The 16,886-nt window shown below is 33.0% G+C and overlaps 1 protein-coding gene across 6 annotated transcripts in view; it reads right to left on the bottom strand.

The window, feature by feature from the left end:
• The window catches only part of LOC143240687 (N-chimaerin-like), a 41,821-nt gene that overhangs the window by 22,022 nt on the left and 2,913 nt on the right, over positions 1–16,886 (bottom strand). For 3 of the 6 annotated variants that reach the window (XM_076483529.1, XM_076483534.1, XM_076483535.1), the window contains exons 2-6: positions 11,885–11,984; positions 7,613–7,672; positions 7,256–7,311; positions 4,914–4,945; positions 1,261–1,374 (exon numbers count right to left, since the gene is read on the bottom strand). In XM_076483529.1, coding sequence (XP_076339644.1) covers positions 1,261–1,374; positions 4,914–4,945; positions 7,256–7,311; positions 7,613–7,672; positions 11,885–11,945 — 323 coding nt within the window. In that variant the 5' untranslated portion in view covers positions 11,946–11,984. Of the gene's footprint in view, positions 1–1,260; positions 1,375–4,913; positions 4,946–7,255; positions 7,312–7,612; positions 7,673–11,884; positions 11,985–16,587; positions 16,703–16,886 lie in introns of those variants that run through there. The other 3 variants (XM_076483530.1, XM_076483533.1, XM_076483532.1) reach the window with 3 other exon arrangements.

The raw sequence follows: 16,886 nt of genomic DNA, 5'->3' as shown, positions 1-16,886 counted from the left end.
ACAGATGTTGAAAATCATCTTTACATGTTCTTCACCTCTTTGTATTGTTTACTGTTCTGCATCTTCTAAATAACAACATGGAGACCATCTGACTGGTAATGTATTAAAGATACATTATAACATCAAGATTGCTGCCAAACTTCATCCTTCAAGCTTAATGAAGTGACATTAAGGATTGTTACTCTGGGAGCTCAGGTGATCACAGTAAATTTATAAAGATACATTATAACATCAAGATTGCTGCCAAACTTCATCCTTCATGCTTAATGAAGTGACATTAAGGATTGTTACTCTGGGAGCTCAGGTGATCACAGTAAATTTATACGTTGAAATCCCACCTGTTATCTATACTTCAAAACCTTACATTAACACCTCTTGTTTTATTAACTAGAAACGAATATTATCCAACACCCAGTACGAGTCAATAAAGCCTGATTCAGGGTTCCTGCTATTCAAGTCAGAACTAAAAAAATGTATACTCTGATACAGGACTTGATTTTTTAACTTAAACACATTTTTATGTCAAAAACTCATCTCTCTTTAGTTTTTGGCTATGAAGAACCCAAGTTTAAGGGACTGGCCATACTCTGTTTCTCTCACACAAAATGTGTTAAAGTTGGAACCACAAAACTTCATACATCCCTTGAAGCCATAACTTGCAAAAACAACAGAGAAACAACTTCATAAAAATGAATAAAAAGATGTATTGTTTAATGTCTCTGACCAGTCCTGTGTTTTATGTGGTTTCAACCTTTTATAGCCTGGAAAGCAAGTTCCAGATATTATAAGAAATTCAAATCTCTATTCAGAATTTTGGAAAGAGAGTAATGGAAAGCTTTAATCAGTGATGTCGAGAAACCCACTTGTTGAGAAATTTATATGCAAAAACAGCTCGTTTGGGTTGAGAAAATATTTTACATAGAAGAGAGAACAACATTTCGACCTTCTTCCAAACGAAACGTTGTTCGCTCTTCTATGTAAAATATTTTCTCAACCCAAACGAGCCGTTTTTGCATATAAATGGAAAGCTTTGTTTGGGAAACAAATCTCCTGTCTGGCAGACTGTATTGTTAATTTTAAATTATTATTTAAATATTCCAAATTTACTAATGAAACATATATTTTTAAAATACAAGTTACAACTCTTCTAGACTGTTATAATTATTACAAATTGTAAGGAACTTGAAACCTTTAGCTAAATGGTATGAGCAGTCATCAATTCCTTATTACAACTTCCAGAAAGTACATTATTAATCTTACCTGAGACTTAACGTATACTGCCCTGGTGCTCTTTGGCTTTCTCGTACAAGATAAGAACCATCCCCTCCTTGAAGCAACAGGTCTGCTTCTTCTCTCAATATTCTTCCATGAAATCTACATAAAGTAAACAAAGCACAACTTGTACCATGTGAAACGTGTTTCAACTAATATCTTACTTCGTACAAGAACTACAGATTCAGCTAGAAAGTGTTCGTATGACACAAAGAAATCACATAAGATCAGGAAGTTAACAATTTACAAAATAAGAAATCTGTTTTAAGAAGGTAGGTTTTCCTTTCTTACTTAAAAATCCATATTCTGAACATACTTAAGTTATCAGGTTTCAAAAGCAAAACATCACTGAAGAAGGTGTGTGTTTTCTTATAACAAAGCCACATCAGGCTATCTGCTGTGTCCACTAAAAGGAATCAAACCTCTGATTTTAACATTGTAAATCAGAAAAATTACTACTGTCCCACTGGGAGAAACACTGAAGAAAGAAGATATACCTTGAGAACATGCATATCTCTTGTGTTTCATAAGTGAATCAACATTAGAGAAGGAACATACACCTTTGGAACATGCTTTAATTATTGAAATTCATAAGTGAATCAACATTAGAGAAAGGAGATATACATTCAGGACATGCACACCTATTGGGTTTCACAAGTGAACCAACCTTGTAGAAGAAAGATATACCTACAGGACATGATTTAATTATTGGGTTTCATAAGTGAATCAACCTTGGAGAAAGGAAATATACCTTCTGAACATGCTTTAAGTATTGGGTTTCACAAGTGAATCAACCTTGGATAAGAGATATATCTTCAGGACAGGCACACCTAGTGGGTTTCATAAATGAATCAACTGTGCAGAAGGAAGATATACCTCCAGAACATGCACGCCTATTGGGTTTCATAATTGAACCAACCTTGTAGAAGATATATATACCATCAGAACATGCACATCTACTGGGTTTTGTAAGTGAATCAACCTTGTAGAAGGAAGATATACCTTCAGAACATGCTTTAATTATTGGGTTTCATAAGTGAACCAACCTTGTTGAAGGAAGATATACCTTTAGAACATGCTTTAATTGTTAGGTTCCATGTTTTGTGATTGAATATTTTAAAAGATTTTATAAACATGGGACAAAAGTGGAACTTTGTGTTATTAATCCTCTGGTTCACACCAACACTTAATATAATCATCTCACAAAAATGTAACTTTGAAAGTATTACAGACACTTACTTCCTTACAACTCATGGTTTTAGTTGTTTTCACATGCCTTAAACATGTCTAGAAAACTCAAACTTTTTGTTAAACTACACTTTTAGTGTGGTTAAAATCAAATGACTGCACTTCATTAGAATTCAAACATTTATAATAAGGTATACATAATACAATTTAAAAAAATGTGCATGTTTTGTAATAACTAACTATAAGAAGCTTATTCCATTTGTCGCTCTGTCATAAAAACTTTCATGATCCTTATTTTGCTAACACTCAGCAATATAAATCATTGCTTTGTAATTAAACTTAACTGATTGTTCTCAGACCAACTACGAAGTTCATGTTGAAAAGTCAGTATTCATGTCAATTTGTTAGGAACATGTTCTTTTTATCATTCTTTATGTTTTTGTTACTTTTGGTGATATAACAAACTATTTCAATACAGAAGCTTTATCACACTGAATTGTAGCCTAAAGAAAATAAAATTTACCAAGTAGATTTTCAGCTAACCTCACATAACATTTACATATTTCACCTAATACTTAAATTAAATGAGAGAAATGTTTATCACCTGAACCTTTATTTATGATATGTGAAGTGTGGTGAGAGTAATGTTTATCACCTGAACCTTTATGATATGTGAAGTGTGGTGAGAGTAATGTTTATCACCTGAACCTTTATTTATGATATGTGAAGTGCGGTGAAAGTAATGTTTATCACCTGAACCTTTATGATATGTGAAGTGTGGTGAGAGTAATGTTTATCACCTGAACCTTTATTCATGATATGTGAAGTGTGGTGAGGGTAATGTTTATCACCTGAACCTTTATGATATGTGAAGTGTGGTGAGAGTAATGTTTATCACCTGGACCTTTATTTATGATATGTGAAGTGTGGTGAGAGTAATGTTTATCACCTGAACCTTTAAATATATGTATAGTCTGATGAGAGTAATGTTTATCACCTGAACCTTTATTCATGATATGTGAAGTGTGGTGAGAGTAATGTTTATCACCTGAACCTTTATGATATGTGAAGTGTGGTGAGGGTAATGTTTATCACCTGAATCTTTATTTATGATATGTGAAGTGTGGTGAGAGTAATGTTTATCACTTGAACCTTTATTTATGATATGTGAAGTGTGGTGAGAGTAATGTTTATCACCTGAACCTTTATTCATGATATGTGAAGTGTGGTGAGAGTAATGTTTATCACCTGAACCTTTATTCATGATATGTGAAGTGTGGTGAGAGTAATGTTTATCAACTGAACCTTTACTTATGATATGTGAAGTGTGGTGAGAGTAATGTTTATCACTTGAACCTTTATTTGTGATATGTGAAGTGTGGTGAGAGTAATGTTTATCACCTCAACCTTTATGATATGTGAAGTGCGGTGAGAGTAATGTTTATCACCTGAATCTTTATTTATGATATGTGAAGTGTGGTGAGAGTAATGTTTATCACCTGAACCTTTATTCATGATATGTGAAGTGTGGTGAGAGTAATGTTTATCACTTGAACCTTTATTTATGATATGTGAAGTGTGGTGAGAGTAATGTTTATCACCTCAACCTTTATGATATGTGAAGTGTGGTGAGAGTAATGTTTATCACCTGAATCTTTATTTATGATATGTGAAGTGTGGTGAGAGTAATGTTTATCACCTGAACCTTTATTTATATGTGAAGTGTGGTGAGAGTAATGTTTATCACCTGAACCTTTATTTATGATGTGTGAAGTGTGGTGACAGTAATGTTTATCAACTGAACCTTTACTTATGATATTTGAAGTGTGGTGAGAGTAATATTTATCAACTCAACCTTTACTTATGATATGTGAAGTGTGGTGAGAGTAATGTTTATCAACTGAATCTTTATATATGATACGTGAAGTGTGGTGAGAGTAATGTTTATCACCTGAACCTTTATTTATAATATGTGAAGTCTGAAGAGAGTAATGTTTATCACCTGAACCTTTAAATATATGTATAGTCTGATGAGAGTAATGTTTATCAACTGAACCTTTATTTATAATATGTGAAGTCTGAAGAGAGTAATGTTTATCAACTGAATCTTTATATTTGATACGTGAAGTGTGGTGAGAGAAATGTTTATCAACTGAATCTTTATTTATGATATGTGAAGTGTGGTGAGAGTAATGTTTATCAACTGAATCTTTATTTATGATATGTGAAGTGTGGTGAGAGTAATGTTTATCAACTTAATTTTTATAATGATAAGTTATAAAAACTCAGGTGATAAACAGTACTGAAACTGGACTTTCAAGGAAATAACATTTTACCTTACTTTAACAAAAACTTGTATCAATATCCATCTATACTATGCTGCACTTTTGGTGCTGTGGAAACTTGAAAAAATGTTTATTTACAATATGTACTATTGTGGAAATTGTACTCACTCTCTTCCATAATGGAAAGGTCTGTAAAGTACCTGTAATATTAACAATGATAATTACCTTATTTTACCTGTAACACATGAATAAACACACCTCACATTATATTTACATGTAATATGTGAACAAATATACCTCACATTATTTTATCTGTCACACGTGAACAAATATGCATAACATTATTTTATCAGTAACAAGTGAACAAATATACATAACATTATTTTACATGTAACACGTGAACAAATATACCTAACATTATTTTACATGTAGCATATGAACAAATATACCTAACATTATTTTACATGTAGCATATGAACAAATATACCTAACATTATTTTACATGTAGCATATGAACAAATACACCTAACATTATTTTACATGTAGCATATGAACAAATACACCTAACATTATTTTACATGTAGCATATGAACAAATATACCTAACATTATTTTACATGTAACATATGAACAAATATACCTAACATTATTTTACATGTAACATATGAACAAATATACCTAACATTATTTTACATGTAACATATGAACAAATATACCTCACAGTATTTTACATGTAACATATGAACAAATATACCTCACAGTATTTTACATGTAACATATGAACAAATATACCTCACATTATTTTACATGTAACATATGAACAAATATACCTCACATTATTTTACATGTAACATATGAACAAATATACCTCACATTATTTTACATGTAACATATGAACAAATATACCTAACATTATTTTACATGTAACATATGAACAAATATACCTAACATTATTTTACATGTAACATATGAACAAATATACCTAACATTATTTTACATGTAACATATGAACAAATACACCTAACATTATTTTATCTGTCACAATATCCTTGCTAACTGACAGTTGGTAACAGCTTGGTGAACCCCACCATCACAGCTTGTGTAAAAATAGTACAATGTTATACCAGGAGTGACTTGATCAATTAACATAACACAGTAGTTGAAATTCACAAAATACCAAAGGAAAGGTAATATTGGAAGTTTTTTGAAGAGAAAAACACAGAAAGAAAAAAATATAAAAATTAAAAACCTCTTTTCTTTTGTTTATCCCATTCATAGATAAAGTAAAAAATAAAATTATACTAAATCTGAAGGAAAGAATAATATGAATATTTTAATGAAAATTACTTATCCCTTGTATTACAGGCTCAGTATAAAATGCCAAGTTTGTATGTAAATTTAAACACACCAAGTGTTTATACTATAACTTTTAATGTAAAATTTCTCTGAACATTACAAGTCAGTTTCATACAAAAGTCATATTTTTAAATAAACAAAATAGAAATGATCCGTCTGCAAATAGAGTTTTTTCTTTACTAATCCACATTCGAGGTGATTTTAGTGTGATGATTAAAAATACTTTCCTTCATCACAAAAATCTCAATTTTCCTTTGTGATCTCTAAACCTTCTTCAGTATAACTTTATATTTTATCTACTATCTCCTTTATCCTAACAAGTTGACCAACCTCATAACCACCAAAAAGAAAACCTAAATAAATCAAAAATTACCCTATTTTCCTTCTAGAATGACATAAAATTGTAATATGAAACTATATTTGTGTATCCTAAGTAGTTTTAAACTTGTAAAAGTATACATCTATTTATAATTAAATGTTATTGTTTTTATTTCCCTATGAACTTTAACTAATATTCACACTATTATAAGTTACAAATTACTTGAAGCTCACATTATGCTACTGACTTAGTCACAAGCAGCTCGATTGTGTGCCTCATGAAACTTTATCATTATTCATTTTATTTAATCAAACCTTAACTAACCTAAAAAGATCTTCAATTTCTACATGTTAGTTACTTTTATAACAATAAATAAAGAATAAACACAATAAACAAGAAATAAAGTACTTACCCAGAACTTATCATTGTTTTTATACCTAACTTTTTAATTAATTAAATAATAAACCAAAGAATATAAAATAATAAAATTCTGTGTTTTTTGAAATACTACCTCATAAAATTCAGAATTTAAAATATATACACTATTGAAATGTAGATTATTAGCTATGATTTTTGCTATTCTAATTTGTATACTATAAACAAAAACTACTTTAATTACATTTTAAAAATAACTTGTTTAAAGACCAATATGCATAGATACACCCACCAGTCATGAAAGGTTTAAAACCAGCTTATTTTTGTTTTTGGTTATGTCTGGTGTTTGTGTTGAGACTACTTTACACTTAGACAAAATCAATGACTAAAGCCAAGTACTGTCCACTCCTAGCCTACATGTCAACATTGTTTTAACTTCAATAATTTAATGAATTACTTACTTCTCTGGTGCATACAATTCTTTTTGGAGTAGGAGCTTGTTGTTGTAACTGGTATACTGAAAACAAAGAGAACCTTAAAAATATAGAGATAATGTTTTATTTACACCAGTTTGATATTACATGCCTAGCAACTCTAGTGTCTAATTCAAACACAGTTATAGAAGGCAAGCTAAGTTTATCAAGTCAAGAAACTGGCTGTCAGACATTTTAATGTTACCTGCACAGAAACTCCAGTATTTAACTTGGACAAGGTGCTACATACAATGTTAGTAGTTTTATTAAAACAAGACAGGTTTCCCATTCTTCATACAAAATAAAAGAGGTTTCAACTGTTGACTTAAAGTGTCAAGAACTCACAGTAAGACTTCCAAAGTTGTGGAATACTGCTGCTGCTGATTCTATGTCGTCTGTCATCACCTGAGGAGTAAGAAAACATTTGTCAGCAACAACACTGTGCACATTATTAGTTCTTCACTTAAAACATTAATTTTATTTAACAACCAAAAGCATATTAAATCTACACTTCCTAACCACAATACTTGGGAATGGTCTTAACAGTGAGTTAGATAACCTATGAACTGATTGACATCAGAGCATACAAGGTGTCTGAAGACATTTTCAGGTATTTGTAACCATTAACAACAAGCATCCTGATTGACTGAAGAAGAGAGGGCGACCTCTGGTGACTTCTTTCAGTACATCCTAAAAATGTTAGACAGACTTAAATCAAGACATACTGGCTAAAGAGAGGTGTCATATTCTTTATACAAGGTTATAAAATACAAGTCCAACAAATGTTGTTCTGAAACATTCTATTCCTGAACAAACACAATGGAAACAATTCCTAGGAACTTAAATCATGTTATTTGGACCTGCAATGGAAAAAGAGGTTAATAACCATACAATTAAACATTCCCAGTTAGATGTTCATAACCATACCAATTAAACATTCCCAGTTAGATGTTCATAACCATACCAATTAAACATTCCTGTTAGATGTTCATAACAATACCTATTAAACATTCCTGTTTGATGTTCATAACCATACCAATTAAACATTCCCAGTTAGATGTTCATAACCATACCAATTAAACATTCCCAGTTAGATGTTCATAACCATACCAATTAAACATTCCCATCAGAGGATCATAACAATACCTATTAAACATTCCTGTTTGATGTTCATAACCATACCAATTAAACATTCCCAGTTAGATGTTCATAACCATACCAATTAAACATTCCCATCAGAGGATCATAACAATACCTATTAAACATTCCTGTTAGATGTTCATAACCATACCAATTAAACATTCCTGTTAGATGTTCATAACAATACCAATTAAACATACCTGTTAGATGTTCATAACAATACCTATTAAACATTCCTGTTAGATGTTCATAACCATACCTATTAAACATTCCTGTTAGATGTTCATAACCATACCAATTAAACATTCCTGTTAGATGTTCATAACCATACCAATTAAACATTCCTGTTAGATGTTCATAACCATACCAATTAAACATTCCCAGTTAGATGTTCATAACCATACCAATTAAACATTCCCATCAGAGGATCATAACAATACCTATTAAACATTCCTGTTAGATGTTCATAACTATACCAATTAAACATTCCCAGTTAGATGTTCATAACCATACCAATTAAACATTCCTGTTAGATGTTCATAACCATACCAAATAAAAATTCCTGTTAGATGTTCATAACAATACCTATTAAACATTCCTGTTAGATGTTCATAACCACACCAATTAAACATTCCCAGTTAGATGTTCATAACCATACCAATTAAACATTCCTGTTTGATGTTCATAACCATACCAATTAAACATTCCTGTTAGATGTTCATAACCATACCAATTAAACATTCCCAGTTAGATGTTCATAACCATACCAATTAAACATTCCCATCAGAGGATCATAACAATACCTATTAAACATTCCTGTTTGATGTTCATAACCATACCAATTAAACATTCCCAGTTAGATGTTCATAACCATACCAATTAAACATTCCTGTTAGATGTTCATAACAATACCTATTAAACATTCCTGTTAGATGTTCATAACCACACCAATTAAACATTCCCAGTTAGATGTTCATAACCATACCAATTAAACATTCCTGTTTGATGTTCATAACCATACCAATTAAACATTCCTGTTTGATGTTCATAACCATACCAATTAAACATTCCTGTTAGATGTTCATAACCATACCAATTAAACATTCCTGTTAGATGTTCATAACCATACCAATTAAACATTCCTGTAAGATGTTCATAACCATACCAATTAAACATTCCTGTTTGATGTTCATAACCATACCAATTAAACATTCCTGTTTGATGTTCATAACCATACCAATTAAACATTCCCAGTTAGATGTTCATAACCATACCAATTAAACATTCCTGTTTGATGTTCATAACCATACCAATTAAACATTCCTGTTTGATGTTCATAAGCATACCAATTAAACATTCCTGTTTGATGTTCATAACCATACCAATTAAACATTCCCAGTTAGATGTTCATAACCATACCAATTAAACATTCCTGTTTGATGTTCATAACCATACCAATTAAACATTCCTGTTTGATGTTCATAACCATACCAATTAAACATTCCTGTTTGATGTTCATAACCATACCAATTAAACATTCCCAGTTAGATGTTCATAACCATACCAATTAAACATTCCTGTTAGATGTTCATAACCATACCAATTAAACATTCCTGTTAGATGTTCATAACCATACCAATTAAACATTCCTGTCAGATGTTCATAACAATACCAATTAAACATTCCTGTTAGATGTTCATAACCATACCAATTAAACATTCCTGTTAGATGTTCATAACAATACCTATTAAACATACCTGTTAGATGTTCATAACAATACCTATTAAACATTCCTGTTAGATGTTCATAACCATACCAATTAAACATTCCCAGTTAGATGTTCATAACAATACCAATTAAACATACCTGTTAGATGTTCATAACAATACCTATTAAACATTCCTGTTAGATGTTCATAACCATACCAATTAAACATTCCCAGTTAGATGTTCATAACCATACCAATTAAACATTCCTGTTAGATGTTCATAACCATACCAAATAAAAATTCCTGTTAGATGTTCATAACAATACCTATTAAACATTCCTGTTAGATGTTCATAACAATACCAATTAAACATTCCCAGTTAGATGTTCATAACCATACCAATTAAACATTCCCAGTTAGATGTTCATAACCATACCAATTAAACATTCCTGTTTGATGTTCATAACCATACCAATTAAACATTCCTGTTAGATGTTCATAACCATACCAATTAAACATTCCTGTTAGATGTTCATAACCATACCAATTAAACATTCCTGTTAGATGTTCATAACCATACCAATTAAACATTCCTGTGAGATGTTCATAACCATACCAATTAAACATTCCTGTTTGATGTTCATAACCATACCAATTAAACATTCCTGTTTGATGTTCATAACCATACCAATTAAACATTCCTGTGAGATGTTCATAACCATACCAATTAAACATTCCCAGTTAGATGTTCATAACCATACCAATTAAACATTCCCATCAGAGGTTCATAAACATACAAATTAAACATTCCCATTATAGGTTCATAACCATTATAATTAAACATTCCCATTATAGGTTCATAATCATTATAATTAAGCATTCCTGTTGCAGGTTCATAACCAATTAAACATTCCTTCTACCTCCAGAACTCTTGACTGCTGAAAAAATCCATGAGTAATGCAGAGTTTTGCAAGTTTCCTGCCACAGTTTGTTAAAGTATACAACCTGTTTCCAGCTGATTCCTCATGCTATGGATAACAATATTGGGAAATGTTCTTTTTGTTGCATTAACAAGGAGTTGTTGATACATTACTCACAAACAAAGCCCATGATACATAGTTCTCAGTGCATTAGCAAAGATTTTTGTTAACAGGTAACTCACAACCAAAGCCTATACTACAGATATCACAGTGCAACGATTGAGTAAAAACTGTCACATTCTGTCCAGTTATTGTTACTTAGGCAACTGTAGCTTATTATTATAACTGCAAACACTATCTAACATGACTAGCTACCAACAAGAGTTGTGTCTTGGAGAAACACAGAGAACAATATATTGGTCAGTGTAGGACATACAGACACACACACACACCTAACAAGTGTCACATACAGACACACCAACCTAACAAGTGTCACATACACACACACACCAACCTAACAAGTGTCACATACAGACACACACACCTAACAAGTGTCACATACACACACACACCAACCTAACAAGTGTCACACACACACACACACACACACCAACCTAACAAGTGTCACATACAGACACACACACCTAACAAGTGTCACATACAGACACACACACCTAACAAGTGTTACATATAGACACACCCAGCTAACAAGTGTTGCATACAGACACACCAACCTAACAAATGTCAAATACAGAAACATACACCAACAAGTGTCACATACAAACACACACACCTAAACTGACCAGCTTCACATTCCTGGTGTGTTAACATAATGAACATTCAACTCACCAATTTGATGTTCCTGGTGTGTCACATCACTTGGAAATGAATGGTGTCGATGATATGCCATGGTTTGTTACGTGTTCAATAACATTCAGCTGAAAAACACCTATAAGAAGTGTTATTAACATCTAGAGTTAGTCCTACCATATACAGAATACAGGTTGTTTTAAGTAGCTTTATTTATTACTATTACAGTAGCTAAGTGTCAATACTTAAGTCAGGATAGAATATGAAAATTACTACCCAGAAAAGCAACTCTACGTTAACACAACCCCTTTCCTTACTCTGAGCTAAATCTATTAAACAGATGAATAAAACATTTTATTGTAAATACTTTAGTTTTTCTATAAATTAAACATCTCAACTTTTTCTTTCAATGTTATATACCATTGGATATTCCATGAAGAACATTGGCATGTACTGGCTGGTCTTTTGTTCATTTTGTACAGTAAACAAGCTGTTTCATTACCACTTTCTTGTTATCTTACTTGATGTTATAGATTTCAAATAGAAACTACAAGAAAAGCATTTATCATTGGAAAAAAAATCATTTTCTTAAAACAATAAATTTATAATTTATATATATTCAAGAACATTCAGACAAAAAATAATATTATATTGTTTTTCTTTCATAAATTTTACAAATTAGGATAACATAAAACATCCAGGTCATGAGTTTGATGGTGGGATTTCCAATCGGCAGAATCTGCTTTTCTTAGATGACTTAGAAAAAGGTCACATTTGGGAACTGTAATAAGCCATGGTGGGATGGGCTGATCAGTGGATATAAAGGCCAAAAGGAGCAATGGCAGATCGTCTGTTCTGAAAAAAGCATGACCCACTGAGAAAGGAAAGCACAACCCCAGGAAGGATGCTGTGGTAAAGATCAAACTTTTGAAGCATACAATAAAGACAGTTGTAAATGGCAAAGGTATAGAGAAGGTTCATAAGATTCAGTGTATAAGCTCTGAACTGGAGAAGTGTAGAAAGCCCCAATGCATCAATGATGATGAATGGGGTCCAGCATCTACAAGGCTGAGGTCCTGAAAGAGCCATAGACAGTGACCCATAGTCTAGTTTTTATCAAATAAGAGCATGATATCTCTTTAGAATAGAAGACTAATCTGCTCCCCAAGTGGTGGAAGAGAGGACATGAAGGATGTTCAGTGCTCTTGTACATTTGACCTGTAGCTGCTTGATGGGTAGTATAAAGGTCAGCTTATGGTCAAATATAAGCCCCAAGAACTTTGTCTTAGGCACAACAGGTAGCACAACTTCACTGATACGGAGTTCAGGATCATGGTGAATACCCTGTTGGAGGCAAAAGTGCATGCAAATGGTTTTAGAAAGAGAGAGAAGTTAAAACCATTTGCTGTGATCCACTTTAGTAAAGAATTGAGGGCAGTCTGTAGCTGCTGCTCAATATACCTCCTGTTCGACGACTGACAGGAGATGTGAAAGTCGTTGACATAGAGCCCGTTTGCAAGAGTAAGAGGGAGTCATTCAGTGATGACATTAATCTTTATACTGAAAAGTGTGACACTCAGAACACAGCTCTAAGGGACTCCAAGTTCCTGCAGAAAAGAACAGGAAGTGTTGAACCCACAAAAACTTGGAATCAACTATCCATTAAAAATTGTTTATAAAAATGGGCAAATGACCACGTCACCCATATAAATGGAAATCTTGCAAAATGCCATACCTCCAGATTGTATTTTAAGCCTTCTCAATGTCAAAGAATACTGACATAAGATGTGGTCATTTGAGAAAGACTTCTCTGGTTGATGTTTCAAGCCAAGTAAGGTGGTCCATGGTGAAGCTGCAATCAGAACCAACACTGGGAAGACAAGAGGAGTTTGTTTGATTCAAGGAACCATACAAGACAAGTATTAACTATCCTCTCTAAGGTCTTACAGAGACCGCTTGTCAAAGCAAGTAGTTTGAAGGAATCTTTAGATCCTTCCCATGCTACGAGAAGGTTAGAACAATAGCCCAGTACCAGGCATCAGGAAAAACATTCTCCTGCACCTCTTTTTCTTAAAATCATTTAGGGCAAGAACGAAAGTAGGACAGGTGAGAGCCATTGCAATTGATGCAATGAGGGTCTGTTTCAAACTCACAGGCATCATGGTCCTTGCCACTGCAATGAGCACACGTCAAGGAACCACAACATGATGTCTTCAAGTGACCTAACTGCTGACACTGGAAACACCTGAGAGGGTTTGGAATGTATGGCTGCACCTTGCAATTAAGATAACCTGCCTCAATGGTGGGAGATGGACACAGTGATGTAAATTTATAATGAGGACATTGGTCAGCATCATATATTCACTTTTACGAGTGGGGATACGCCTCACTGCAGAAACTCCTTGGGTGGAGAAACCAGCAAGAATCTCTGACTCTGGGATGTTCTTCAAATCACTCTCAACAAAAGCTCCTTGTGATGAATTCAGAGTAGAATTACACATAACCTTAATAGGTATATCCTCAATTGCCTTTGAATGCAAGAGGAGTTCACTATGTTGAGATGTGGATGTTTCCATCAATATATCACCAGATCAAAGCTTCTTTACTGACTTTGGAGAACCAGCAAGTCCCTCTAGTCCCTTCTGAATGAAAAAGGGAGGCATTTGCCCTAAAGGTTTGTTTGAAAGAGAATGCAATACAAGAAAATGAGATACAACAGGTGTCACAGATGTTGAAGATTGCTGCTTAGAAACTTCAAGACATGGTCATTTACCTATGGACTGTTTTTTCATTACTTAAGTTTTTATTTGGAGGATCCATAATAAAAACAGAATTTTTCAGTGTCCACTGACCCCACCCACCATGAAGCCCTACAGGGGGATGCATTACAGTGCCAAACAAGGACACTGCAGCAATGCTGGAGTTTCATAAGCACTATACCCAAACACTAGTATTAGATACAATGTCCACAACACCTGCAGAGAACATCCAACACTGGTACTCGGTTTAACCCAGCTCAAGTGGACCAGCCAACTGACTCTTTGATATATATAAAGACAGGTGGAAAAGATGTCTAGCATGTTTATATATATACACAGACAGGTACTGGTAGAGAGGACATGTAGCATGTTTACATGCATATATACGTTTTTGCTTTTAAAAAAATTATGGTTATAATATATATACACATACACACGTACACCCTTATGCAAGTTAATTGAAACAAATGGTCATTTTACAATATTTTCAGAATGGCGGCCGGTGTAGGCTCGCTGGACCCGCTGATTTCATTTAATAGTCATTTTTTCACACAGACGGCATCATCAGCTGTGTTTTGCAGTACTGTTGATCTATTTTTGGGATATATGACGAACATTTGAGGAATATTACATCATTCGAAACTGCGTTAGAAGGGCAAGAAGACCAATCAAAAAACAACTTCTTACTAACTTAATGAAGAAACAACAGTATCAATGGGTCTAAAATACAAGAACTGGATGCAAAAACAATAGAGAAAGGTGTTATTTAGTGACGAGACTCATTTCTTCATACAGGGTCAAAGAAGTCTGCATGTTTGCAGATCGTTAGGTGAGAAACTTCGAAAATCTCACATCAGTCAGTTTGTAAAACATCCCTTGAAGAAGATGTTTGGGGCTTTTTCAGCTACTATGGCATCAGAGGCTTACATATTGTAGAAAATATGATGCAAGGAGCACAGTAAATTGAAGTTTTGCAGAGAAGAGTTGTTCCAGAATTGAAAAAGAGATTTCCATATGGATCTGGCATTTTTCAGCAAGATCTGTCTCCATGTCACACATCAAAACTTGTGAAGAATTTTATGACTACAATGCAAACAAAGGTGCAGGACTGGCCTGGAAACTCTCTGGACTTAAATTCTATTGAAAATCTTTGGGTGATTTGTAAAGAAAGACTTCCAGGAAAAGACTGTACTATAAAAGATAAGGTAATTGAAACCATAAATGAGATGAGGTACCATGATCCAAAAATTAGTCAAGATTGCAGTCAACTTGTGGACTAGATGCCAAAGCAGATTAATGATCTTCTGAAAAATAATGGCAGTCATATCATGTATTAATTTGCTAGTAATTTTTGAATTCTCAGAAATAAAATGCAAAAAATTGAAAAAATCATAATATTCTGTCTTGTTTCAATTAACTTGCACAAGGGTGTAGTGTGTGTGTGTGTGTGTGTGTGTGTGTTTTTCTTATAGCAAAGCCACATTGGGCCATCTGCTGAGTCCGCTGAGAGAAATCAAACGCCTGATTTTAGCATTATAAATCCGAAGACTTACCACTGTACCAGCGGAGGACCACACCCAGGTAGAGAGGATGTCTAGCATGTTTATATACATATATGAATAAGGTTATTAGTACAGTTATCAATTCATCCATGTTGTTCTATAGCATCTAAATATAATAATGTACATATAACTTAAGACAAAATTGGCCTCTTGGTCCATCTAATTTATCCCATCCATTAAACTAAGCTTTAAAATCTACACAAATTCCCTTATGATCCAGATATATATCAAACTCCTTTAAATTATCTGCTTCCACCACATCTGAAAGTAACCATCCTGTTAAATAAATAAAGCTATCTTAGCTAAAAATGATTCTATCATGTCCAAAACCATAATTGTTTCTTAGTCAATTAAATATAAAAAAGATAAGAGTCATAAATATATTCTTTATCCAATCCCAGGTATGACCCTGGTAACCTACCTCCAAACCCTTTAAAGAAACCAATGGTAAAGAGCCAACACTGAAAATAATCTAGGTATGACTTGACCTCTTCAAATACATGGTGACAGTCTTTTAGTCTGAGGGCCTATTACTCCAAAGTCATGGTAATTTGAAGATTTAAGTTTTGTTTTCAACAGTTAAAACATTGATTGTTTAGTAAAATAAGTGAAATTTTCTAATAAAATCACTCTAGGATATAAGCTAAAAGTTTCAAATTCTCATGAATGGATGAATAATGTTTATCACTTTTTCCTTGTATAGTTTTTGCTGCAGAAACA

Source organism: Tachypleus tridentatus, chromosome 13 (genome assembly GCF_004210375.1).
Source record: "Tachypleus tridentatus isolate NWPU-2018 chromosome 13, ASM421037v1, whole genome shotgun sequence".
In the NCBI taxonomy this organism is placed as follows: Eukaryota; Metazoa; Arthropoda; class Merostomata; order Xiphosura; family Limulidae; genus Tachypleus; species Tachypleus tridentatus.
Note: the sequence above shows the minus strand (reverse complement) of the source record. Positions and strands in the feature narration are given on the sequence as shown.